Raw genomic sequence first — 27,939 nt, 5'->3', positions numbered from 1 at the left:
ACACAGTCCTCTGCAACCTGGTCTAGCAGAACCATCTCTGAGCAAGAGCTGGCCCAGGTGACCTCCAGAGATCCCTGCCAACCTGAATTACTCTGCGATTCTTTGAATACTACCTTCCCCTCACTATAGAAACCACCCTGAGAAATATCATTACAGCATACATTTTATTTATTTTAAAAAAAAAAGGAAGGATAAATTTCAATGCAGGAAACACAAGGTTGTGCTACAGCAACAATGTTATTACACATCACCAGCAACCACCACCACATGCAATCATATTGTATGTGACCATATAGGTTAAAGCTGTCTCTGCTGATAGGGAGCAGGAGCAAGAATCTGCAAACGTGTTTTCCAGAGAAGTGCTTGTCACCACACAATCACCACACCAGACTGACAGGTACAGTGGGGGTACACAGGACATAGCAGTTATAGGAATGCATCAGATTGTGAGCAGAAGAATTTTCTCCTTCATATTTGATGAGGATTCCTTCATCTTTGTAGGGCAGGGTGCCCAATGGGAAACTGGCTCGCCTGACACTGCTCCCAGCACCCCAAGTGGGATACATTTCAGTGAAGCTGGGTTAGGCCAAGAACCTAAGTAAGGTCTCTAGAGTCCCTCTGTGGTCTAAGGAGGGAGAGGCAGGTTCAGAATTCAATGTATCCCATTAACCTCTCTTACAACAACATTCATTTGACTGACTAAATTATTGGAACATGGAATAAGATGAATCATGACCTAGAGGTGCCTGCTCCTTCCCCTTGGCCAGGATGAGGTATAAAACACAAGCTGAAAGATAAGTGTTGCCATTACAGATCTTAAAGGTGGTAGGGATTAGCCTCAACCCAAGGGATGCCTGAGAGTGTTACAGGGCCCACATCAGGGATGCCTTCTCCAATGGCTACTCAAGCTGCCAGATGAGGGCATAGGAAGCCCTCTGCTTCAGCTGAACAGCTGGTCCTCAGGATGCCCAACATTCAGTGCAAGGAAGGAAACAGAACATCTTGCTCAGGCATTTCTTGGGCTTTGGTGTTCCCTGAAGAGGGATTAGGTTCTTCCTAGAGGTGGCCAGGCAGGAGGAGAGAGGAAAAGAATGACTCCCTCAAGGTCACCAGTGGTGCAGGGAGCAGAGCTGGGAAGAGGAAGACATTATTCTCCTGTTCCACCCTCAACAGCTGCCAGCTCATGCTCAAATGATGGGGGCTGCAGACAGGCTTTCAGATGTCTGCTTCTGAGATGAGTTTACCTGTGCTGAGGCCAGGTCCTTATATCCTTGTATCCGCACCGATCTCAGAGTCTCTTTCTGAGCTTGCTTTAACAGTGCTTTTTTGTCCAGCAGCCTTCAGTTCATCCATTCTCTTGTTGCCAGACAGTCTTTTGGGGCAAGCAGGGAGATACCGAAACCAAGAGGCAGCACAGTATTTGGTGCCTATACCAAATGGAAGATCATAGACCTTGGAAATGAGCAGAGAGCTCTCCATCCCTCCCTTGTGGCTATGCTTCCATGCCAGGAGCCCCCGCTCCTCCTGTGTTCCTGCAACAGCAAAAATGAGATTTTTGTGTTTAAAACAGCAGATGTTTGAGCACAGGACTACTTTGTGTGCCTCACACCCACTTCTCAAATCCCAGCAGGCCGAGCACAACATACAGATCCCTTGTACTTAAACCGTTCTAGCTCCAAAGCTCTTTAAAAATATTCACTAATGAGCTTCCAGACAATACGCATCTTCCTGCAATGGCTTCCAGATAAGCAGTCTTCTCCACTGTTTTCCATGGGAATCAAGTATACCAAGACAAATTTTTCACCTGCCATGGGGGATCCAAGTACTGTTCGAAGTAAGTCATACAGTGAAATGAAAGCAAGGCTGGATGTTAACTGTCCAGATACTTCAGAGTGGATTTAGCTAGCAATTACTAGTCAGTCACAGGTGTTTACCCTAGCCAAGGAATTCCTAAGGGCCCATAACTGTTGCAGCAGCTGACTTCCTCTTGGGAAAGGGAGTGAGCACACCTGTAAATTCTGGAGGAGCTGAAGGTTGAGGGCTACGGGAAAATTAATGACCCAAAGGGAGATTGGCTTTCCAATAAGCCTGAGACAGTAAAATAATCTGGTTAACAGATTCCTGCTCTTTTCCTGTAGCAGAAAAGAGGGTTTCCTCCCCTATTCTTATGCTATCCCTCCCCAGGCTTGATGAAAATCTGAGGCTCTTTGTCCCTCTGAGGGACAGCTGCAGGTGCTATATCCTCTCTTTGGTCATCAGATTATCCTATTGCTTTCCACTGCTGTGGCTCCAGTTCAGCCTCAGTTTTAGCAGCTCCCATAAGTAGGCACATGTTGGCTCCTTCCACCTCTTGTAACTGCCTTTCTCTCTCATTTTTACCAGCAACATGGCTCTAGGCTGGCATTTTCCCTAAAAGACATGTTTCCCAAATAAACCTTTTCCTCAGCCTGGATTGTTCCTGACAAATTAGTTAATTTTTGTTATGCTGCTGTTTTCAAGCCAGAGACCATTTCAGCGACATCTCCTGTTCCTCACCCCTCCCTGGGAGGAGTACAGTCCCATGGTGCTTCATGGTTGCTAGCGCAACTCTTGCCCATAGAACAGTAGTCACAAAGACAAAAAATACCAGGAAACAAACACTAGCACAGGCACAAACCAGAAGTACATTTCAGCAAATCTCACCTGGAATGGTGTTATCAAGGATAAACCCCAGGAGTCCACCCACAAACATGCCAGTGGTGAGGAGCACCTGAATCACCTGGTCAAGCTGGATGATTCCTAGCAGAAAAACAAAGCTTTAGATAGTGGTGTAGTGAGACACATGTTTTACCAGCAGCATACCTGGTGCCAAGAGGCTGCAAACTGTATGCTTGCTTGGACTAGACTTGCAAATCCCAAAGCAGAGCACAAGATTTGTCAATGAAAGGGAGATAGATCTCACTGCCAGTTTCAGACCTACAGTTTTATTCTACATGATTATTGACCAATATGCAGTGGGCAGGAGATGACTAATAAATACATTAAGAGCCTATTAACAGTGCAGACCACAGCCCTGTCCCAGAAAAAGCCACCTTCTGCTCCCAACACATTCTGCACCTCCATGACATAACACCTAGCAGTTTCCTACAGGAGCACGAGCTACAGTTCCCAAAGAAATATGAATATATTTAGTATGGAATTTCACCACAAGCTAATCAGGTATGATGTTTCCCCTAGAGGGCTAATAGGCAGTAGCAAAGCCCAGTGGCACTGAGCATCTGATAGACCATCTATAGAGTGTGTGGTTTGTGGGCTGAGCTCTTTAAACAGCCCACCCATCGTGCCATGTATATTTTAAGAGAAGACACTACAGCCTTTGTGATGAACACATTAGTCACACAATGAAGGGGTAACTGTTGGAGAGCTGGAAATTTCAATAAAGTGAACTTGATGGAATTTAGTAGAGGAGTCTGATCTTGCATTTTGGAAGCACAAAGTTTTATTGTGTATGAGGACATAAGAAAGCCTCATTCATCAAGACCTTGGTCAAGACTCAGCCCTGGAGTATTCTCTTGCCCCACCCCAAGACTGTGTCCCAGGGAAGTGCTCTGCAATCCTTAGCTCAAGAGGAATATGGTGAGGTGCAGTCACTGATCAACAGCAGAGATTTCCATGCCAGAGGTGTGCATCAGAGCAAAAGGCAAAAACAGCCCTCACAGAAAGGAACAGGACACAGTCAAAGCATAGGTTTCAGGGTTTTATCAGGAAAAGCTGCATATTAAAGGATTTCTCTGGATCAACTTTGCTTCAGTGTTATGCTTCTGATGTCACTTCTTACCTGTTTCCAGCAGTGCACTATTTTTGCTTGCCCAGTTGGGAATCGTGAGGCCAGAAAATACAGAAAATCCAAAGATAAAGATGTTTCTTGAGGAGTTCATATCTGTGTACTGCACAGAGAAATTGTATACATTACATTCAGAATTATCCAAACCTGTGGATTATTGTTGTGTTCATGGGATGCAAACACTGCAATCAGAAGTGGATCCAGCCCTGGTGCTGCTGGGGCGTTTGTGATCCTGTGTTCACTGATGCCAGACAGCCCTGCCCCAGCCAGGGAGCCCTCTGCGATTTAGCCCCTCTGGGTACATCCCCATATCTTTACCCAAGGAATTGTCAACACAAATGTCTGCATTTGCTGCAGTGTGGTTATATCTGACACAGTCAATCTGACTTGAAACTAAAGTCTCTTTCTCTAGGGATGAAACAGAGCTCACACAGCTGTTACCTGCAAATTGGAAATCCCCACTGCTGTGATAACTCCGAACATCACGAGGAACATGCCTCCGATCACTGGGCTGGGTATGCTGGCAAGCATCGCCCCGACTTTCCCGAAGATGCCACTCAGGAGCATGGCACAGGCACCAGCAATGATGACCATTCGACTCCCTACCTGGGGCAAGAGGAAGAGGAGGCAATCACACACCAATCAGCAGAGAGAGGTGAGGGATGGCAGGCTCCAGCACCAGCCTGTTGGGCAGAGGTTGCAGCTCTGGCCCAAAAACTCAATGGCACATTCAGTTGAAGGTTTGGATACCACTGCTGGTGAGCTGGGATGCTGACACTGAATGGGAACCATCAGTATTTGTGCACCAGTAAATATTTATAACGAAAGGCACTCTGAGAGCACTACTATTTCCTATTTCCTCGGTGTTATCCTTTTTCCTACTGTTGCCAGGACTTCAACAGTTTGCTGTTAAACAACAATGAAAAGGTTAAATTAAGAGCACAGTTATCCCAACACACAGCCTTGCTCTTGCCTCAGCCTTCAGAAATATCTTGGCATATATACAGCCTAGCGTTGCAACCAGCTGGTCAATTCACTGGACAATCACTGGACAAAACACCTTCCGCCAGGGTTTGGATTACCATCTAAAAATGGCTTTCAGTGAGTTGTCCCACAATGATCCCTCTAGTCCCTGGAGACCAAGATTTGGGAGATCACAGCTGGCTGGTTGCTCCAATCCTGAGCTCTGGGAGCTGATATATCCTTTCTATGGTCAAGAAATAAGAAGTGAGAAAGTCTCCTGGTCTGCCCCTATCTCTCATCACCCATCTAGCTTCAGTAAAACCATTTTTTTTTCTCATTTTTTCCCCTAGAAAGAGTCAGGATGGCCTTTTCTTGGTTGAGCACTACAGCAAAGATGGGATGAAATCACCAAGCCATGTCCTTCATTCAGATCTGCTACAGCATACAAATAGGAAAGATAAAGAGTATCTGCCAAACAAAGGGTTCAAAGAGACATTTAAAACTATGTAAACTGAAAAGAAAAGCAGGAATATTTGTTAGACTTTCAATTCAAGATATGCCTTGCCATACCAAAACTTGGACATCTTAAAGAATCATGCTAAAATTCACAACATTCGTGTCTTAGGCAGGAAAACTCTGTGATCCTCTGCAAACACTTTATAATTCAATTAAATATCTTAATACCTCCCTTTAAATGTCTGAAGAATGTCATATTTACAGTAAGGGCTTTTCATGAATGCTTTGAACAAAAACATTCCCAGTAACCAGTGGTGTCTCTTTTAGGTATTTTTAAACATGTCCCTTTAAAATATTTTGAATCTTACTTGATTGTGAAAGATAAATTAAAAAGATTTCACGTGGAGTTTCAAAATAAAATCATGGATTGCCTTCAGGTGGGCTTTTTATATTCTTTGGCTTAAAACCTTGGGACACTATTACCATCAAAATATTAATTTAATAAAAGCCAACAGATCTATTTGTTCTTAAGGATTAGAACAGAGATGCAGATTCTCAGTTTGCTAAAATGTTGAATTACCCTGTATATGGACTTGGCCTTCAAGGCAAATGACTTAATCCAGTGATACCACAACTGTGAGCATATGCTGCTAAAGCCTCTAGTTCAGAATTTGTTTCAATGTCAGGAAAACAAGAAAATCAGTTCTCTTTCTTAAGGTTGAAGAAACTGCAGAGTTTCCTACAGCATATGGTGACTCTGAGGTCTTTACCTCTCTTTAAAATCCCTCTCTTCTTTTCATGGAAATAAGAGCTCAGTAGTGGCAAACCGGGCTTGATTAAGCAGTTTAAATATTGGTGTCTGGTGCCATGTAAGATGTTGCATCTTGGCAGCCTCCAGCAGGTTCTCCTTGCCTTATCTGACAGCCCCTGTGGGTATCTGAGATGTCCAAAGATTTCTCAGGTGGTGCTGGACATCTCTGTTTAAGCAGAGGAAACAAGTCCCTTGTGCTTCCATTTGTTATGGAAAAATGTGTTTCCCACATAAAAAAAGAAATTAAATCCGCCTTGTGCTCTCAGCATCCCCATCTGTCCCAGCCAGAGTGTTTACACTGATTTAAAGTTGACTGAGATGACACTGTATTTTCAGCTCTCTTAAGAGTGGACAGAGTAAGCAGAGGTGGGATCTAAGGGAAATATCTCTCCTGAATCAGTAAGGATGGCATGTCCACCTGAAGGACTTAGCGTACATGGTGAGAACATGTCCTATAATCTGGTAACTATGAATCTGGGCAGCATCCCATACATACAATATATGCAGCAAACTACATGTCAGGAAAGAATTGGCTCAGGTATGCACAGACTTCCTAGTGACAAGGTACGTGTCCTGACAGGCTAAACTGGACTCCATGCAGACATCCAGATATCCTTGGTGCTGGAGGCAGCCACCTCAGTCAAACACTACCACTTCAGTCTGTGAAAAATGGTTATTGTGAGTGAGGTCTATAAAAACCAGTGAAATAAGCAATATTATAGAGTGGAAGCTGTAAGTTAAATTCTGCATTTATTTACTGCTCTTCTGGCATGGCATTGCTTATTTGACAACTATTTGAAAATATTGTTCAGTTGGCTGCTGGATGTACCTGTCCTCTGGCTGCAGAGCTTGGTGAAAATCTATGATCTGATTGTCCAGCTTATCTCTGGAAATTTATTTACCTTATAAGAGCAATTAATATATTCAAGGGATTCACAAAACTTTATAGAGAGGTAAAAAACACAAACCTTTGCCATCACATTCTATAATCCCAAAGAAATAGTCTACCTTTCACATGACTGCCATCCTTGGTTTATAAAAATTCTGGAATTTGAAGCCCTATTAAATATTTTCTTTCTCCTTCTTTCTTTTCTTTCTATTTCCCTTCCCCTTCCACCTCCCCTTCTTTCCCTTTCCCTTTCCTCTTTATAAATATATTTAGGAAGTCAGAGAGAGACAGACAGACAGTACTTGATAAAGTCAGTTCTCAGGAAGTTTCCAGGTTAGCTCAGATGTAACATGCTCTCTTTACCCTTACCTAAGCCAGGTGCCATGAATGAGTGCACTAACGCTACATGCAGATCATAAGCAGAGAAAGAGAGGGACTGGCCACCTCTGTTAAGTCATTCATAGTGCTGCTGAGGTGGTCACCAATGGGCCAGGGCACAATTTTCCAGCATGCCTTTCAGGAGGTGGGCTAAGATCACATTCCAGCTCCAGCACATACCCATGTGCACCAGTCTTTTGTATATACATCTGCAAGGGAACCCTCCAGGAGCCACCCCAGCCACCCCGCTGCAGTGAGGCTCACCTTGGTGATGCCCAGGGCCCCCACATTCTCGCTGTAGGATGTGGTGCCATTCCCCGTGCCCCAGGCCCCAGCCAGAAGGCAGCCGATGCCTTCCACCCCAATCCCGCGGCTGATGGCGTGCTTCGGCGGCGGCGGGGCCATGGACAGGCGGGCACAGGCGTAATAATCTCCCACAGACTCCAGCATGGAGGAAATCACCCCGGCTAAGATGCCAAATATCCCAGCCAGGCTGACTGTTGGCATTCCCCACTGGCCTGCAAGTAAAGAGCTTGGTTCAGGTGTGGGGGCACATTTGCCCTGAAATCTAGGGAGGAAGAGCAGCAGGAATGTTTGCGGGTGTTTGCCTGATTTTTGGCATTTCGTCTCCCCCTGCTAGTCATAAGTGGAGGTGCAAGCAGGAGCAGGCAGGATGGGGAAAGGGGGGGGCAGTGGTACCTGGGTAAGGCAGCCGAAACCAGGGAGCCTGTGACAAAACATCCCCACGGGTATCCGTGCGAGCCAGGTGTCCGTAGGCAGTGGGGTCCACAGGGAGGACATTGGTCACTGTCAGCACATAGCAGAGCAGCCAGCTCAGGGAGAGCCCCAGCAGCACCTGTCCCCAAATGCAGCAGTGGGGTCTGGTTAGGGTGTGGCTGCATCTCCAGCGTGGTTGTGGGGGACAAGCTGTCGCTGTCTCCCTGCATGACTCTTTCCCCTGCACAGGGAATGGAGGCAAAGAGACAGCTGGGGCTTCTGGTGGCCCTTCCTCCATCTTTCTCTCCCTCCCCAGGGTCAGGGACATGGGGACCTTTCTCCCCCTGCCCCTCACCATGTAGGCTTGGCTGGGAAGCAGTAACTCATCTGGACACTCGTGGAAAGAGCCCAAGCAGCCCGGAGCAGGTGAGGCCAGTCACTCTGTCACAATCACCCAGTGTCTCCAGGAACCCCAACGTACCGGAAAGATCTGGAAGAGGTAGACTGGAGAGAAGTGGCACTTCTTGCCTTTCTGGTAAGATGGCAGCAGCACAGGAACATCTTTCAGGTACTGAGAGAACAGAACTATGAAAAAAATAGTCCTAGGAGGAGGGAAAACGAGACCATGAACAAGAGAACATGAACGAGAACCTGTCCCCACATTAAATGAAGACCTGCTACCCAAGGACCCAGGACTCCAGAGGGCCCAAAAAAACAGGCTTTCAGCACCAGAGGGTGGCTCCCCACTCCAGCAAGCCAGTGATGGAACAAACTTTCCATCATACTCTACTGATAGATCCTGCACATTTGCAAATATCTCTTTTCCCCCTATTGTTTCAAAACTGACATCTCAGGTAATGCATGTGAGTATGACACAGTTGCAGAAAGCTTAAAAATGACACCAAAGTGAACAAAAGACCTGAGAGACTTGCAAGGTCCAGGCAGGGCCTGTATATTCAGATATACTAGAAATATAGGATTTATTGGTTTCCTGATTTCATGTTTACCTATGCTGCTCTGCAAGTGGCAAAAGGCTCTTAAGTGGCACAGAGTAAAAGAAGAGGATTTGGCTTGGCTGTGCCAGTCCCTGTTTTGAAAGAAAAAAACATGGTGAGACTGTGAGGCTGCATATGGTGCCTGCAGAGCCACTTGTGGTTTCTAATGCTACAGACCAGAGAGAGTAGACCAGAGCCCAGACAGACTGTGTGAGTGCACATTTTGTGCATTTGCATGAACAAAGGTGCTCAGCAGCCTTATGAATCACTACAGAACCCTCGTCTGTCTCAGGGAGGTGTCGCTGCTTATTATTCAGGTTGCCTGACACATTCCATTAACAAACGCTATTTTCAGCTGCTTATAATTCTAGCTAACTTTACCTATTTGGGATGAAAATTTCCATGGAAAATGTCTGCCTCAGGCCAAATATTTTTTGAAAAATATATACCAAACCTATTTCTAAGAGTGATATTCAGTAAATAGACATAGTATACAGACTGCATTGAAAAGGTCATTTTGCCTTGAGCAGTAGCAGGATTTACTTATGACCTGGAGCAGAAATTTGAGATTTAGTAGAACTTCTTTGGGGCAAAGGATATTACTGTTTCTCACAAAAATCTGCTCAGGTATGCTCAGTCTGCAACAACGATCATTCACTCCAAGTCCCAGGCAGTCAGCAGAAACATCTCAGGCTTTAGCGTTTGCAGACCATAAAGACTCTGAGCCTTCTGAGTATGTCCAGGCCTTGCCTGTTGATGAACTGTGTGTGCACCATTACCAGGGAGTAAGTCACCACAGTCTAAAGAAGTTTTTTGAGGCAACAGTGGTGATCTTCCATCATGGAAGTTCTGGGATGTGGTGGGGCTGAACAGCAGGGCTGAGACTACATGGATTCACGTCTTCCACCTCCATCACCACTTTCCCTAATGACACCCATGGAGCATGGAGAAGGCAGCAAAAGAGGACACAACTGGGACAGTTCAGAGCACAATGATCAGGGTGGGGCTAAGGTATCTGAGTCAGGAAAGAAAGTACTGGGATTATGGGTAGAAGTTGGGACAGAAACTAACTGGACAGAACAGGTGACTTGGGTTGAGAGCAGGGACAAAGGCTGGAGGACTGGGACCTCATTAATGGAGCGGCACGGTTGGACAAAGAGGTCAAGCATGTTTCTGAGGTTAGGAGCTAGTGTCTGGAGAAGAGAGACAGAGAAAGGAGATAGTTCAGACAAGGATATACAATTTGAAGAGGAAAATTGAAACTGGTTAAGCAAAGGGATTAGGACAAATCACCAGAGCTGGAGAACAAGACAACAAGCCAGAGATGTGATGGGAAAAACAATAGTGGAAAGAGAGCTGGGTTTCAAGCAGGATTTGGAGTCCTATGGGGTGTTGGTGGAAGAGACCAGCTAGGTGAGGAAATGGGGGTGGAGAAGAGAGGTTGCTTTTGGGGTCTGGGAGGGGAGGTGCAAGGAGGAGAAGAGATCGAGAGAGAGAATGGACTGAAGCATGTCCCACAACAACATGCTGTCTTCCCAGGGCTACACTCAAGCCCAGGTCCTGAGTCTCCAAAGTCAGCTCTGAAAACACCAGCAAATGATGGAGCCCATAGAGCAGTTAACAACCTACTCCTCTTGCATCCTATCCCAAGCTGAAGTCTACATTAGGGATCTAAAGGTGGCAAGTCTGCAGGGCAACCATGCAGTTGCATTTCTACTTTTTAAATTCATTTCTCAAATACCAAGGAAATTCCACCACCCAGCACACTCTGTACACTCATGCAGAAGGGATACACACAAATGTCCCTGAAAGAGCGCTCACTGCTGCAAAGCTACATGTGCAGACAGACATTTCCAAAGCCCCCCAGGCCCTCCAGAGAGAACAACTCCTCCTCCTCATGTGAAAACAATACATAAAGCACCAGCTATTTCAACTTAGAATACCTGACTCTGAGTGCTCAACTTTGTCATTCTAGGAATGTCTTTTTAACTTAAATGATGGGTGTGCATAGCCAACTGTGACAGACTGCCCACACACTGGAAAGACTTGTTTCTCTACTGACCTATGAACTTTGCATTTTCACAAAAATCAGGTTTTTAAGCTCATTTTTGAGTTTTGCTTTGTTGCTGAGGGCTTTAACCTACTGAGGGGTGGGGGGAATGACTATATCACGCATCTGCCTTGCATAAACATGTCACATGTCAGTGACAAATAAACCTCATACCCAGGGAAACTCTGCTACAGACGGTGACGCTTGGTTTCATCTTAGAGGCAAGTGATTTGCATATGCTCATTTTTCCCAGAAAAGAGAGAGACTTACATGAATGCTATGCCCCAGTGCTGCCCAGCCTCATTCCCAGCAGACTCAAAGAGAGGTAGCGCAACCAAGGTGATGGTGGGAGCAATTGTCAGGGGGCCGATGAACCTCATCAGAAATCCAATCAGGCCAGAAAATCCAACGAAGATTTGAAAGCAGGAAGCTACAATGATAGCTCCTTGCACCTGGAAAAACGGAGAAAGAAAACAGAGGTTAGAAGACCCTTTCCTTCATAAGTCAGTGCAAATCCAGCGTGAGAGCCAGGCTCAATCTCCAGTCACAGACTGGCATGGAGGTCTCCCACTGACAACGGTAAAACCTGGCTGAACATTATGTGCGGGGATGGACCATCAAAGTAGCAGCACAGCACCTCTCTCTTTGGCTGATAGATTTAGTCCTCACCAGGGCTAATTTTGTTCCAAAGATCACCTCCTCCCTGTCCTCTTGGTCCACCCAAGCATGCATCAGCTGCCCTGCACTCTCCTTCCTGCTCCCCCCAAAGCAGGGGAAAACCACTTGCCCTGAAAACAGGAGCAAGGCCGTGATCTCTACTATCTCCCTTCTGGGAAGAACTTGAATCACTTCAGCACACTGATGGGGCAGGTGAGTCATTACGGCCTCTGTTTTTTCTGAGTATCAGTTTCTCTCCGGGAACATATTTATCACCCTGAACTGCCCTGTGTTTGACAATCACTGTGAAGGAGCCAGCAATTACATTCTGAAATGCTGCTCACTTCAGCCACAGCTTCAGGCAGGGGACTCAGGGGTGGGGCTGCTCTCTGCCTACTCAGATTTGGTGATAAGCCCAGGCTGGGCCCTCTGTGGTGCTGAGCACCTTCCCTCACCCAGCTCCAAAGGGAAGAGAAACACAGGGTCTGGATGAACCACCCAGCCTGAAAGGAAAAATCAGCAGTGTCCTTGTGATAGATTTATGTGTATCAGCAAAGAGAGCAGCCTGTGCTGCACAGCAAATCCTTGGTGAGCTCTTAATGCTTCCCAAGTGGTTTGCAAAGCACACCAACAAATAGATCGACAGAGGCAAATCTAGCCACTTGCTCTAATAAGACAATTGATGTAGAATGAGGCAGTGAGATCCCTGACTTTTTCTTCTCCTTTCCGACTACCTAAGATGCCCTTTTCCTTAATATTTACAGTAGGTTTTGCCTTGCTTTTCTCTTTGCTAGATTTCCTGTGCTTAGACAGTGTCCTTTTCTTGGAAACATTTTCCCTCATGCTTCCTCAAGGCTAGCCATGCTTTATGGAGAAGGGATCTGGCTGGACCAGTGGAGACTTTGCAGGGACCATAAATCACATGAGGAGGTCTGTATGTCTTCTGTTCAGCAGCAGTGAAGCATCTGCTTTTTTGACAGAGAATAAATGCTTAGGAAGCTGCAAGAGGGAGAAGGCCAAGGTCCATTGGGAATAGTTTCTCCAGCATTGGAAGTTTCTCCAGCAGTGATGGCCATGACATGGTCATGCACTTTTCTGAAAGCAAAGAGTCCTGATACAGAGCAGGTGCCACTGAAAATGCAATATACCTCTCGCATCCGTGTCTGCCAGACTTCAATGAATTCTGGTGAAGAAGCATTCACCAAGGTGGCATTCTGTGTCCAGGCAGGGCACTTCCAACTGGGGAGAGACAGCATTGCCAAGGTGGGGGTCAGGAATGCAAAAGTCCCTCCTTGAATAATAGGCAACCTTGAAGGAGAGCAGAGGGAAAAGAGAACAAGTGAGAATGCTAGAAACTCAGCTCCATAGGGCTCAGAGAAAGGAAAGCAAAATAAATTTAAAAATCAGTTTGCCCATCGCCTCTGACAGTATCTTTTGAATTGTTCTGGCAGGTCTTCATCAGTGACCATGGGTGGAAATTGCAGCTCATTGCATGCAAGAGAAACAATGTGGAAGAAGAGCTGAGGTTCAAACACCAGCAGTGGAGGGGCAAATTGGTGCTACAGTCAAATGCTGCTACCTGCATTAAGGTACCTCCTAAGGGCTGATGAGACCACAGACCTGCACAGAGTAGAACAACAACCAAAGGAAAAATCTGGAGGAGGGGAGAAGACCAAGGAAGAAAGATGGCAAAACTCTGAACAAAAGCTCAGCGTCGACCTTGGTCCAAATCTTGCCAATATCTAGTTGTTCCCTCCATCCCCTTTGGCTGCCTCACTTTTCTTCACAACCAGTTCATGAACACAAGGATATGCACTGGCTACTCCCAACGTCTGGCTACTCCCTCCTCAGTCTGAGGGCAGTAGGAAATGTGACTTGGCTTTTAGTACACCAGGTTTTAAAGCCAATTCCTTTGCCATGTTTCCACTGACACTAGAAAGGAAACCTGCAAGGAGGGGTCTAGGGGCACTGAGTGGGTGAGACCTTGGCTCTCCCCCCACGCCATGTGTTTTCTGGCTTACAGTAATGTCTCTCTGGGAAGCCCTCAGGCTAAGGAAGGAGCTTGTAGCTCCAGAGGACCTCAGCACTGGTTTGTGCAGAGCTTTATAAAGCAGAGTGATGCTCCTATGAGCTACACCAGCCTCTTCTCTTTCCACACGTGAAGGAATGGAGACAGACCTAAAAGGCCTGACTGGCTCCTCTAAACCCCACATGCTTTAAGCCCCCACTGCAGTGCAAGTTGTCTTAGCCATTCCTCTAGTGTGCTTGAAAAACCCAAAGCTGCCTGAGGGCTGGCATAGCAGCCCTGAAATAGCAAGGGAAACCTCTGAGGTGCCTCTGCTTCCTTCCCTTTAGGAAGTATCCCTGGGAGGAGCCCCCAAAGCAACCTCTCCTTGTGCCAGGATCTCTCATGGCACCTGCTCAGAAACGCAATGGGGCATCAAGCTGGGTGAGTGCTTTTGCAGGTCATAGATTTCCCTGAAACAGAGGCATTTCCACCATTCTCTGGAAAGCACCTGAAAACAAGAGATGGCATAGCTGTAACAGCATCATGTCTCTGTCACCTAAAACAGATATTTTTACCACTGCAATTACCATGCACAACTGAAGCACTGTTGAAGCTTGGATGGTGAGTTATATTTGAGTATCAGTTATCTGTGGAGTCACCTACTTATGGTATTTGGCCAAATATGTTGCAGCCTGCAGACAATTTTGCTGGGCAAGGCAAGAAAAAAACCAACCAAACAAAAAGAAACAGAGAAGGCCCAGTGCCATGATGTAAATTAACAATAGATTTATAGCTTCTGCTGTGTTGGTCCTTGAGCTATTTCACAGCCGGTGCTGTCTATGTGTGGGCTTGGAGCAAAATGGGGTGCCAAGGTGATGCTTATGGGTACACTGAACTCTTTCCAGTGGGGTTTGCAAGAGGAAAGCTGCAGGATTAGGGAAGGAAATATTACACTCTGATAATGACTACATGATATCATTTACTAAGCAGGGCTCACCATCACAGCAAATGACCTGTGTCTCCTCTCAGGAGCCTCTTGGATGGTGTCTCCAGTGACTGAGACTTGTTGCTGCTTTTTCATGCTATGTAACATGACTGAGCTGCAGGTTGCAGTGGGTCAGCTTTTCCCTCGGCTATTGCTTCTGGAGGGCTGCTTCTGAACTGCACTCACTCTTGATGGGAACCTCCTCAACTTCATGCCCAGTTCCCATCTGTTTGTTCATGTGCCAACATTGTCTTTTAGCCAAAGTGGTTTCTGCCCCCCAGCTTCTCTCACAGCCTAGTTACAGGCTGCAGTTGTTACCCACCCCTGAGCTGCCACTTGGCCACACCAACCAGGCCAGCCTCTGTAAGAGGAATGGTCCAGTCCCTCTTCTCCATGCCACATTAATAAATCATCTACATGCCTCTTCTCCTCTGAATTAATCTTAAATATGGACACCACGAAGTGCAGAGCACTTAGCCGAGGGCTCCCCAGGCCTCGGAGAGTGGCACAGAACTTTTGCAGGGAAAAGCATCCCTCGGAACTCATTATTTACCACTTTTCTGGCTGTCTTGTTGGTGAATTACGGTCATCAACTATTACAGACTTTCAGAAAACAGTAAAAGGAGAAAAAATTATCTGCTTCCAACTGTCTGCTCAGGTTTGGTTCGCCTCTGGCCACACAGCAGGCTGTCTCACCTTTCTGGTAGGAAATAAGGCAAAACTGCACCCTCAGCACAGCAAAAGCAATTCAAGTTTATCCTATAGGAACAACTCCTTACCACTTCATTTGATCTGTTGTTCCTCATTTAGCTATTCAGCCATGGGAGAGGCTCCCTGATACTCTTTCATGGGACGTCACAGCTCTCAGGTATTCACAGAGGAATTTGGAGGATGTCTGGGAGAACTCCAGCCTGAATTACACTAGCAGCCACAGCTACAGTTATGACCCCAGCCTGAATTTAGCTGAAAAACCAGATTCTCTCTTTTTAGTGGTCAGGGTGGCCCCCTTCCTCCACTAATCCTGTAGCAATGTAGGAGAACGGGAGCACCCTCCAGGAAGAGTTTGTCTACAGCCACTTCTTTAGACACAGAGAGATGGAAAAGTTTCAGCGGTGAAAAAAACAGGAGGAGTAAAAATATTTTGTGGAGCTGGCAGTTGACCAGTGATTTGAAGGCAGAAGTTTTAACCAGGTCCCTCACATTCAGAAGCCAAAGAATGTGTGCTTTTTGTCTTTGAAGTGAGAAACACAGGTTCCCACCCTACTGGAGTTAAAAACAGTCTGTGGAAAGAGAGAGGCAGCCCAGAGTTATGACAAGGGGAATAGAAGAAATTTTGCAAGGTCAGCAAAGATACAGGGTCTTTCTGGAAAGGAAATGTCTCTCATTAAGCGCTGGGTAGTGAATGGCAACTCCATGCTCATCTCTCTACTGCCTCTTAAACAGCTCATCTGCAAAGAGGATTTACCTTGCTTACATTCAGATTGTTCCACGAATCCTTGAGCATGGCAAGTGGCACTGCGTAACAGGACATGCTGCAGAGCTCCTCCCTGAGTCCCCAAGCTGCAGCAGATGCAATTCAATTTCTCCTAATTATCCCCTCCCCTAGGGTTTCCTATGGAAACTCTAGCAGAAGGATCCTTAGGGTAAGGATCAAGCAGATACTTTTTGCTGAATGTTGCAATGCTTTATTATTTTGAGTACAGATTCCTTATGAGCCCGGGAAAAGGTGTATGAAGTATCAGGAGATGCAAAAGTCAGAACAGCGAGGTAGCCCTGCAAAGCTCTCATGTACAGTAATTTCAGGGTGCTTTGGCATCTGCCCTGATTGCTCATGGGTAGCAAATGACTCTCACTGATAGATAAACTCTACAGCAGGGCAGTGGCCAAGCACACAGTAACTGCTCAGCACACAGTAATTGCTCACGTGTCCCAGTTCTTGCATTTGGCCTACCTGACTCCAAAGAGGACTTGCAGCAGGGTGCAAATTCCTGAGACAAAGAAGATGGTGCTGATCAGGTAGCTCTGGGTGAGTAGGTCATGCTGGAGGCAAAGCTCTTTGGAGAGGATCAGCGGGATAGCAACAAGACCTCCCATGGCTGTCAGGAAGTGCTAGAAGCCACAGAGAAAGACTGGGTGAAGAAGGACACAGAACTGGCTCTATATTATTACCGTGTTGTTGAGGGAAATCTGAAAACAACTCACAGATTTGTGTTTGGGTGGTCCTAGTATTACCCATTCTCTCTTTTGTTTTAGCAGCCTTAATTCTCTGTTAGGGGCTGTTCCAAAGTACCTACAAGAATTGCAATGTATCCACTCAAATTTTTCCTACTTTTCATGCCCAAAGACCTTTGCAGTGCTCTGGACTCCCCTGTCAGACCACTGTCAAACACAACCAGCTTATCTGCAGCACCTGCAGACAAAGCTGTCAGGGCTGCTCTTCCAGAAAGATGGGGTCATCCCAAAGTAGAGGGAGAGAGCAATCAGGCAAAGTAAATGCAAATATTTAAGTCCGTCTCATTCACACCACAAATGATAACATAAACAGTTGGCACATTGGAGCTACAAATTCTTTACCATCAGTAGCTTTTCTCACACAGTGCAGTTATGGAAAACCATAAAAACTGGATGCCAAAGAATGGAAGAACTGGGCATTGTATTTGCCAGAAAAGTCACAGACATATTTCTACAATAACCTTTAGCTAATGACTAAATATGAAAATAATTTTTCAAACTTATTTTGCTTTAATTATTGACCCTGGTTGTGAGCTCTCACCTTGGAGAACAATGGTGGAAGTGGTGGCACTCAGAAACTCACTGTGTTCATTGGCAGCATGTTTTATTAAAATTATGATGCTACTTTGCTCAGAAAACCTTGGGTTGATAACACTCTAAATTTGAGACAACCATTTAAGAAAAAAAGTACAAAACTCCCATCAAGCTCCAAGCACGGTCCATCATTACCTTAATCATTCTGAGGTCTCTCCTCCCCAAGGCTCCATACCCAGCATGGCATTGGTGGCATTGTGTGGTTTAACACCCCTGGGCATGGACACCAGCCAAAGCAGTGTGTGCACTTCTGCTTAGTTTTTGTTGCCGTGGGAAGGCAGAAGTTCAGAAGCCCTTACCCAGTTTACCTTCAGCTGAGGTACACAGCCTGTTCTTATTAAATATTTGGCCCCCCGCCTTGGGACTCTGCCTTACCATTTGCACTTCAAAGGGTGCAAAGTAGCTGTGGGCACAAGGATAACAGTCAGTGCTCAGGATGTGGTGGGAAGGACTTGAGTTCAACAAGATCCAGCCCCAGAGCTCCAGTCATGCCCAGTGAAGGTCAAGCACTCACAAATTCTGGTTTTACCCCCATTAACTGGCTGAATAGCCATGAAACTTCCACCCACCCCCAGCCTCCACCTGCTTCCCCGTCACACCTGAATGCCCAGCAGGATGCACAGATACCAGGGAGGCACATCTGTGACAGTGTAGGCAAGCTTGATCCCACCATGGCCTGTGCCCCCACCTTCCTCTGGGCCCTGGGCAGCACAATCTGGTGAGGAGCAGTAGTGGCTTCCATCTTCAACCTGGACAACAGGAGAGACCCTTTGTTAGCCACAGGCACCCTGTGCCCTGCAGGCACCCAGCAGCCACCTCTCTTGCAGCCACACTCCATGTCTGGCAGGAACACCTCCTGTGTAGCTTTTAACAGCGCTAGGATATAAAAAAAAAGAACAAGGAGGGGAAATTAAAACTGAGGTATAAAACACCGATAGAACATTTTCATATGCACGTGCATGTCTAGGCCTGAAGAAGCATTAGAGGGTGTCTCAGCCTCAAAGGGACATCTGGACAAAGTGTGTTAGCATCATTAAAGTCTGGCTAAGGATGAAGAAACTGCAACCAGAAGCAAGGGAGAGTGTGCAGTGGGTTCATCAGTAAAAGCTGCACTGTCCTCTGGTCTCTGCCCCTCCTGGCAATTTCACCCAAACAGCATTTTTGATAAAATACGCTTAAACACCTGGCTGCCACTAATTACTGAGTAAAAACATGTTTTATATTTCATTTCCTTGGTCTTCTCTTACCAGTCCTTACCAGTGTTCTGCCTCAGTAAACTCACCTGCCTTTTTCTTACTAGAAAACCTCACTCCTGCAGAGGAACTGGGTAAAACACAGGGACATCAGTGGATGGGAAATCCCAGTGTCCCTTCCAAAGGAGCCAACTGAAATTGCTCCCCGGGAAGTCTCAGATCCCTCCCCACCCCGAGCAGCCAGAAGCCCAGGGCTCCTCGGGGAGCTGTATGTCTTGCAGAGTTAACTTTTATAAAGACACATTTTGCCAAGGAATTTCTTTGTTCAAGATCCCTCCCCAGAGGCACCCAGCTTTAGCTGTTTCTACCATAGTCCCATTCAGATAAACTACCTTAATGGACTTAAAGCCTGAGACTCTGCTATGAGATACCTAGGGCAGAGACGCTTCTTTAACAAACGTCCAGCCTAGGCAAACTGGGAACATTACAGATACTTAAAAAGAGATAGGTGAAGGCAGAGTTAATTCCAACTGAACTCAGGCATGAACTGCAAGAGCAAAAGGCATTTCTTAATAACTCCCTGTGGAGACATTTCATTTCAGAACAAGAGAGCCTGAGCCATGGATTAACAAATGTACAGCAAGGTGCTTAAGACTGCCCATGCATGGAGTTATTTGGGGACAACTACTCCTGAATAACACCATGGGTAGACAAATGCTAAGCTAGGCAGACAGCAGTAAGCTCCTTTCTTTTCATTGCAGTTTTCCCTGAGTTAACCAGGAGGCATATTCCAGCCAGGCAGAGCCTGTGCCAGCAACAGAGCTGCATGATCATCACATGAGGGCCTGACCCTCCCCAGGAGCTGGAGAGGAGTGAGCAAGCAAGGCTCAGCAGGGGAAAGATGGAGTAGAGATAACAGGATGAGACAGGACTAGAGGCAATGGACTCAAACTGAAATGCAGGAGGTCCCATCTTAACCACGTTTTCGCTGTGAGGGTGACCAAGCATTGCACAGGTTGCCTAGAGGGGTTGTGGATCCATCATCCTTAGAGATATTAAAAAACTGTCTAGACACAGTCCTGGGCAGCTGGCTCTGGGTGACCCTGCTTGAGCAGGGGATTTGGAGAAGGTGACCCCCAGAGATCCCTTCCAACTTCAGGCAGCCTGTGATGCTGAGATGATGGCAGGAGGACAAGGCAGGAGCAGTGTGGAGCAGGGAAAGAAAACCACTGTGGAAGGTTCTCAGCCCAGCTGCTCCCATGAATCCAGGGGACCAGGACACCTTCCATATGCCTCAGGCTCCAGGCACAGCATCAGGGTCCTCAACCACATCTTAAATAAGTGCATCGGGAGGGCAGTCAGAAACTGAACTGCTTGAACTACAGGTAAAAGACCTTTGTCTTCTACCTTCTTTGGGGTGATTCAAACCAGAAGAAGTCACAAGTCTGATATGCATTATGGCAGAGCAAGTAGAAACAGAGACCCTGTTAAAAATAATGAAAGAAAACCTCTGGCTCTGAGCACTTCCCTGAGCCTCTGCCCACAGCTGGCACAGCACCCCCACCTCCACTGCTCACAGCGAGCTCAGCCAGAGCTATCTAAGAAATGCAGGACTTATATACTGGGAGGTTAAAAGCCTTCCCAGACAGGTGGTTTGTACCAAGGTAGCAAGATGGTTGCAGGACCCCACTCCTTCACACCTGCTGACAGAAAAATAAGCACCTTTTTTAGTTTCTAATGGAGATGATCCCTGCTGTGAGACACTCTGTGCCCCAGGCTCTTGCCCTGTGGCTGTTATAGCCAGCAGCATTCCCAGTGCACCGCACATCCCTGGATTGGCATATCATTTACAGCTTTTATTTCCCTGCTATATCTCCACAGGGTGCCTTCCCCCACTGACTCTTAAACCCCTTTTTCACCCACCTTTCTGCAAATTCACCCTACTGGAAATAGGTTCAGAAGACAAAGAAACACATTCCTTACTAGGCTAAATTTCTATTGTAATTTTACTAATTAATACATAAAATGCTGTACACAGGAACACGGCCACAAGGAGCCACGAGATATCTGCTTTTTAGTACAGATACACTCGTGCTGCCATTTATCTCCATTATCATTTTAGAAATAACAGAGAGTAAAGAAGTTAAAAGGGTGCTAGAGAGTAGAAAGTATGCTGAGGCTGCAGCAGCAGCAGGAGGCTGTACTGAGGAAATCATTCCTCGGATTCTTGTCGATAAGGGCCAAGACAGACGTTACCACACATCAGAATCCTTGCAGCCAGCCCAAACCCCCAGTTTTCCCCTTCTCCTCCTTTCACAGGGCTCGCACCTGTTTATGCAAGAATTACCCTTCAGAGAGCAGACTCACCACAAAGCTGGGGTTATCTAGCCCGTTGAGATCTTTGTCTGAGGAGGGAGTCATGCCTTCCACTTTCCTTCACCAACTGCCTTGAAAAAGAAAGACCAGTCAGAAGAGGAAAGCCTCCCAAATTCCCACTCCTCCCAGTCAAAACAGTTTTAAAGAAATGGGGTGAGAACATGCAGAAGCTGGACTTCAGGAGCCAAGCAGCGTTCAGTCCTAGCTATTCATGTGAGCTGTATTGCAGAAGCATTTCCTTTCCTTTGGCTTATGTAAGTGACTCCTTTTCTCCAGCTGATTAGAGGACCGGCATTCAAACCACACTGGAGAGCAGCCCTTCCCTGGAATGAGCGAATCAGTAACTGATGGCAGAAAAAACTTCATCCATAGGTAAGGATGCTCGAGGGTATCAGGTGTCCTGGCACAGCCTTGAAACTTGTTGCTTCATTAGTGTTTCAACAGCAGCTTTCATTTTCTGTGTGGGTTGGGCCTCTTTGAAGATCTTTGTCCTCATCTTTAGGACAATTTCTAGATAGTTTTGTTTATTTCATATGTAAACTACTGTGTATTTTGGCTTAGGTACAAACATTATCATCTTGGATACTCCTATTACAGCATGAAAAAAATGTGGCTTTTACTGGGAACTTATTTAAGGCAGCAACCAATGATCAAGTGTTTAGATATATTAGTTGTTTAGCTATATAAGTTTTAAATAGAATGAGTCAGAGTTACAGTATTGTGTGATTTAGAATGCTGTTTGCTTAGCTTTGCTTGCTTAGCATGGGTAGCTAGAGTTACTGAAGCCTTGGGCCATAAGCTGTGGATTTTCACCAAGATATGCTTTTAGCTGAAATACAGTTAATTTTCCTAGTAACTAGTACAGTGCTGTGTTTTGTCTTTAGTATGAGAAGAATACTGATAATACATAGATGCCTTAGTTGTAATATTTATCCTGAGTCTAAGACTTTTCAGTTAACCATGTTCTGCCAATGAACAAGAAGTGCAAACCACAAGATAAGAAGGCTACAACTATCAGCAGAAGCTCAACTCGATAAAATAAGGTAACAGCTTGCCTGCATGGAGACAGAAAAATAATCCAGTAAGATATTAGAAGACTCCAGACCAAAAATCACCATTGGACTAAAAAAGTGCATTAATTGCACATGAGGGGCAGGCATATAAATCATAAGCATATAATTGCCCAGGCATTTGTTCATGGTCCTTCTCTGAAGACATTCAGCTCAAGCTGACCTGCTGCTGTACCACTCTATTAAATTGTTTATTTTTATAAATTCTGGTGCCTGAGACTCGGCTGTGGGAAACATATGGCTGAGACTGAAGGAGGAGGAAGCGCACCTGACAGTGGGTGTATGTGTGAGTGAAGAGTCAAAAGGGGCACCTGTCAGCTCACTGGAGCTGCTCACTGCAAAGGTACTCTGGTCTCAGCAGTTATAGTCTTGGGTGGGGTGTGTGTGTGACTCGTTGAATGCTGTGAGAATGCTCAGGCAGCTGCTTCTTTCACACAAGTCATCATAACATGATATCAGAGAGGTACAGAAAATGTAAGACTGAAAAAAGACTACTTCAGGTCATCTGATTATTTCCATGCAGCTAAGGTTCCCAGCTGGTGGCCATCAGATGGCCCAAAGCATAGTTGCCCTTTTCTTAACAAGTAGCAAATGGTGTTAATGCGCCACCCCACCCCGCCCCTACTTAGATTACTTTAATGGCTTCCTGAGGCAGTGCACTTCCCAGACCAGTTGGAGAGAACTCCTGCAGAGAGGGGCATGCTATTGCCTACATGCAAGTGATACCTACACAATCCATTGAGAACATCTGATTTCCACTCAGGACGCAGTGGAACTGAAATAAGCCCTGGTCCCTATTCCTCCTGGAGAACTTTGGTATTCTCAGCCCTTCTCTTGAGACCAAGACTGCATTACAGGATGGGACAACCTCGCCCTAAACACTGTCAGTGAAGTTATGACCTGCTGGACAGATAAATTCTAAGGTATCAAAATCATTGAATCATAGAATGGTTTGGGTTGGAGGGGACCTTAACGATCATCTAGTTCCAATTTCCCTGCCATGAGCGGGGATACCTTCGACTCGGCCAGGTTGTTCAAAGCCCCATCCAGCCTGGCCTTGAACACAATGATCAGATGTTCACAGCTTTGCCAGGTTTCTTCTCTGAAGCCCCATTATACAGGAACATCCACATATTTTTAACCATAGAGGGTCCATTTCCAATCTCCAACCTGTGTGAAAGTTATCTTGGCACAAGGCCACTTTTCTTCTGCAGGTTTTAAACAAGAAGTCTTTTCCTGGTCAAACTACCCTGGACACTTTCACCCTCAACTCTACCAATTCCTAGCACAGAGGGAGCAGCACAAAACCTGCCAGTTGTACAGACTCACTCATCTCTTTTTATCTAGTGCACTATGTGGTTGCAGTTCATTGCGTATTTACTGTTTCATTGTATATATCAGCCGTGTTCATTAAGCAATACCAGAGAGGATGCACCATTGCAAGGCTCTGAGAAAAGAAGCATCAGATTTTCCTATCCCTTTTTTTAGGTACATTCCTGCTTGCATTCCTAGATGGTAACAGTGCAGTTCTCCAAGCAGTCATCTAAATCTGATCGTTCCGATATCCTCCCCTTACCATACCCTATTGCAAGAATCAGTCACTCTCTGTGCCTCACAGTCTCTCTGATTGTGAATTTTCTTTACACAATATTCCTCTGGAGCAAGTCTTTCTTCCCAGTAGACTTTTATGACATCTTCCATTAAAAAAGGCTCTGTACCTCTTAATGTCAGCCCAGCACCTGTTCAGTGACTCCTCAGTTCTGCCATAACCTTGTTTTCAGATGAGACCCAGGCATTCAGTAACCAGGGTTTCTTCTTTTCTTTGGTTGCGTAAACCTGTGTAACATCCCAGGTGGTGTAACACCTGTGTCATCTACACTGGCATGTGAAATTGCCCATACAAACAGTGTTAAGTAAACAGAGTGAAAAGAACAAAATAATAATAAGAGTAACAATAATAAATCAGTAACAATAACAATTCTTTTTCTCAAAAAAGCTGGGCAGAAAAACAGTTTGCCCTTCTGGGAAACCCTGCAGTGCAAAAAATGCACTTTTTAGAGTACCGAAAGATTGCAGATTTTCATGGAAAATGCAGGAAATAGGTCCTACATAGCCAAAAGCCTGAATGTCAGAGTAGACCTGTTAGGAATGAAGAGTTTAACAGTACCAGCCTCTGGCCAACAGAAGGTTAATAATCTCTAATCTAGATGAAAGTTACAAAATAGTACGATGTACATGTCAAAGTAGAAATTTATGGGATTCTTGTGAAATGCCCCAGTGTGGAATATTCTGCCTTTGGAAATAAGCAAGAAAAATAGGAAGTCTCTGTGTAATGCAAATATTTGTGTATATCATGTATATATGCACATGTGGTTATTTATGTATATATAACAGGATTAGCAATAAATTGCTAAACTGTGAAGTTTTTCAGAACAAGGAATTTTTCAATTAGCAAAGAGGCATGCTTAAGTAGTAATGCCATCAACTACTGGTTATTGATGGCAGCCTAATCATTATATGAACAGCTTTTAGTATAAATGAGCAGGTATCCACCTGTTCAAGTTATTTATTCAAGTTATTAATTCAAGTTATTCAGGAAGTAAAACAAAAAAAGAGTATAATACAGCTTGCCTTTAGACTTGTGTATCTGGCACATCTCCTGCTATCAGTCAAGTTACCTGGCCAGCTGCTCACGACAGTAAAGGCTGGCTTGGTTTATGCCCCTAGGGACAGAAGCAGCCAACTATCTGTTGAAAGCAACTAATCAAGGAAAAGCTTGGGAACATGGGAGACCAAGTTCAAATATTCAGACTTGACCCCAAGTCTCCTATATCCACAAGGAGAGCCTGGACCATCTGTATCCTGACTCTTGTGACAGGGTCATTTTCTCATGCTATAATTCTGCCTTCCAAGTCTTTCCAGGCCATGTTTCATAATGGATCAACCCATAATGTCACCCTGAGACGCAAACCTGAAATGTCCCTGCTTTTACTGATGCCCTGCTGAAGTGCACAACCACTATTTCCCATGAGAAATGGGATCTCATCTACTAAGTGTAACTGATGTACTGCAATGTACTTGGGGTATGCAGCCGAGTTTCCTTGCAGGAATGTTTGATTAAAACACAATAAGGGAATAAACATGACCAAAGTAAATCCCTTAAACAGTCAGGGTTCATTTCTTTCTATTTATGTACCAGGATTTCTACGGCACAGCAAGAAACTGAGTGGAGAGCCCTAGACAAAGAATTACCCGTCTGCTTCACCTTCCTCCTCCCACATCTCTCGGTTGCCTTTTCTCCTCAAAACGATCTGGCATACACAGATCACGGAGGCACTGAGGCACACACCTACATTCCAATTGACAGTTCCCCATGTAAACAAGAGCAAATGTCCCAGGAAAACTGCACAGGCTTCAGTCAGACAGCAACACCCACCCAGCTGGGTGCAACACATAAGCTTCCCTGGCTCTTTTCTGTCAAGACCCCTGCAGTCACCCAGCTCTCCCAGCAAGTCTCCCCTGAGTCAATCCCTTCTTTCCTCTTGTCATCATTCATCCAGCTGAACCACCTATGAGGTGGGGTTATATATATATATATATATATACATATATATATATGGCGGGTTTATTTTAGAACAATTTGGTTGCAATGGAGAGAAGGTATGTAGCCATTTTGGTTATTATCTTTAGAAATATAACAATATAAAAGTATAAAGATATCACTTAAGAAAATACAGAAAGAAAAGAAACAAAGAGAAAGAAAGGATAAGAGCAGATAGAGGAAAGATATGATGGATCCAGAGACAAGACTTGATTGTTGCAATTTGGATGTCTGTTGGTTGAAGTGATGGGCAGGGTCTTGATCTGTCAGGGGTGGGGGAAGCCCATGAAACATAAAGTTCAATGGGTTAATATAGGTTAAGGTTCAGGTGGGAATGCCCAGATACCTCCCCTGAGTGGGAGGAGTTTTACACAGTCTGGTGCCACATTGTGTTTCACATGCAGTCCTCTGGTGGAAGGCCCCAGAAATTAGTCTTGGGGCATTTCAGGGGTCTTTGATGGTTTAGAACCCCTTCTAAGACCTGACCACTGTTTCTCACACCAGCCTAGGTGAGCCAGTTATGCCTTATCAGAAGGGGTGAATACCTTCAGGCCTATCTGTCAATATACCAATACCTCCCCCAGGGACGTGGGAGTTTACACCTGAGTCGCACCAGAAGTGAGAATATTGCCATGATAAAAAGCATTATTCCACCTTGCAGGATCTGCTTCTTATCTCTCTTTTACCTTACTTGGCTCATAACCCAACTTATTGCTAAACAAAAGTCGGTTTGTCATGGTCATCCTCTGCTGGTGGGTGCACACCCCCTCTGCAACTGGGCCGTTCTTATGCAGGTCAGAGGTTTCACCACCACATACCCAAAAACTCTCCTCCTCCCCTTCGGTTAGGGGGTGCAAACCTGGCCTCAGCAAAGCACCTCCTGCTTTCGCAAAGAGACAATTGTTTGAGATTTTAACATTTCAGTCTCTCACACCTGAGTATGAGTCCTGGATCCCACCACTGCCAGGGGACAGGTCAGTCCACAGGGGATGAGCTCTTCTCCATGGAGGGCTGCTCCTGCCCACCATGTGGGACAAACCACGGGGTGCACAGCTATCGAAAGACCACAAGGCAGAGCACTGTGCAGCCTTTCCTGGCTCCCCTTGCTGTTCATCTGCCGGTGCTCCTCCAGGGACCTTCCTCCAGACGATCCTCATGTCATGAGGTAAAAAAGTGCTTGTTCTTCACCGGGGCTGGTGCTTTTTTCATGTTAAAACAGCACAATAGCAAACTGCAAAGCTGATAGGGGCTGTGCCAAAACCAGAAGAATGGTATGAGGGTGTGGGCCACGACAGGATGGAAAAACACCTAGGGGAGATTAAAGTAGAAATCCCAGTCATGGTCCCATGCTGATGACAATACACCTCTGCTTGGCTGCCTGTGCCACAGGAAAGGAGATGCTGCTTTCTCTGGCCAGCTGCACCAACATGAGGAGAGGCAGGGCACAGGGTTGGGACAAGGTAGAGGGCAGCTGTGCACCATCCCCAGGGCTGGGGACATCCTGACCTGGTGCTAGGGACCAGGATGGGTGGGACAGGTCAGATGGGAGAGCTCCAGGAGCTGATCCCAGCCAGGATGTCAGCTTTGAAGCTGTAGAGCAGAGGCTGGAGGAGGAAATTATCAAGGGCAGGGTGACATTCATGGATGTGGGAGTGTGTGAGAAGGACACTTTTGCAGAGGGTAGATTTAAAAGATTCAAAGTGGCACAGGAGAAGGTAGGGGGAAATGCCACTGTAGTCCAGGAAAGTTTTATCCCTCAGTGGGTCCCCATCAGCCAGGAGGGAAATCTGAGTGCAAGTGCAAGAGACCTTTGAACCAGCTTTGAAAATCATCAGCTGAGCTTTGCTTTGCAGGCTGCTGTGGTGGAGAAGCAGCCCTTGAAGGAGATCACCCAGAGGGAATCTGCCAGAGGAAGGTCCCTGACAAGACCTTGGAGCTGGGAGAGCTGCAGTCCCTGGGCCACACCAGCTTCCCCGCTAGCTTTCCCTTCCTTTTTGCCTTCCTCACAAGGAAAGGGCTTGCTGAGCTAGGGCATGGACATGTTCCTCTCCTGAGCCCAGAGTCACTCCCTGCAGGAACATTCCTGTACTCAACTCCCCAGCTTGGTGCAGGTGACTGCCTCCATAAAGCAGGAAGCAGGG

The 27,939-nt window shown here is 45.9% G+C and overlaps 1 protein-coding gene across 3 annotated transcripts; it reads right to left on the bottom strand.

Annotated features, from left to right (window-relative positions):
* Positions 1–162: 162 nt before the first annotated feature.
* LOC113966301 (solute carrier family 23 member 1-like) lies at positions 163–21,447 on the bottom strand. Of its 3 annotated transcripts, none has more exons than XM_027680842.1 (13): positions 21,371–21,447; positions 21,119–21,194; positions 18,158–18,307; positions 16,684–16,841; positions 12,888–13,047; positions 11,353–11,534; positions 8,519–8,639; positions 8,020–8,176; positions 7,585–7,838; positions 4,265–4,429; positions 3,818–3,926; positions 2,683–2,778; positions 163–1,532 (listed from the first exon to the last, which is right to left on the bottom strand). In XM_027680842.1, exons 2-13 carry the CDS (start codon positions 21,170–21,172, stop codon positions 1,264–1,266), a joined length of 1,875 nt encoding a protein of 624 aa, XP_027536643.1. In that variant the 5' UTR covers positions 21,173–21,194; positions 21,371–21,447; the 3' UTR covers positions 163–1,263. The 3 variants fall into 3 exon arrangements, with proteins under 3 accessions (XP_027536643.1, XP_027536644.1, XP_027536645.1); XM_027680843.1 differs by having other exon boundaries at positions 163–625; positions 1,245–1,532; positions 21,119–21,440; XM_027680844.1 differs by lacking the exons at positions 18,158–18,307; positions 21,119–21,194; positions 21,371–21,447 and adding an exon at positions 17,506–18,108.
* Between the last annotated feature and the right edge of the window lie 6,492 nt (positions 21,448–27,939).

Source organism: Neopelma chrysocephalum, unplaced genomic scaffold, assembly GCF_003984885.1.
Source record: "Neopelma chrysocephalum unplaced genomic scaffold, ASM398488v2 Primary Assembly neopelma1_59, whole genome shotgun sequence".
Taxonomy (NCBI): Eukaryota; Metazoa; Chordata; class Aves; order Passeriformes; family Pipridae; genus Neopelma; species Neopelma chrysocephalum.
This window is presented reverse-complemented; position numbering and strand designations above follow the sequence as displayed.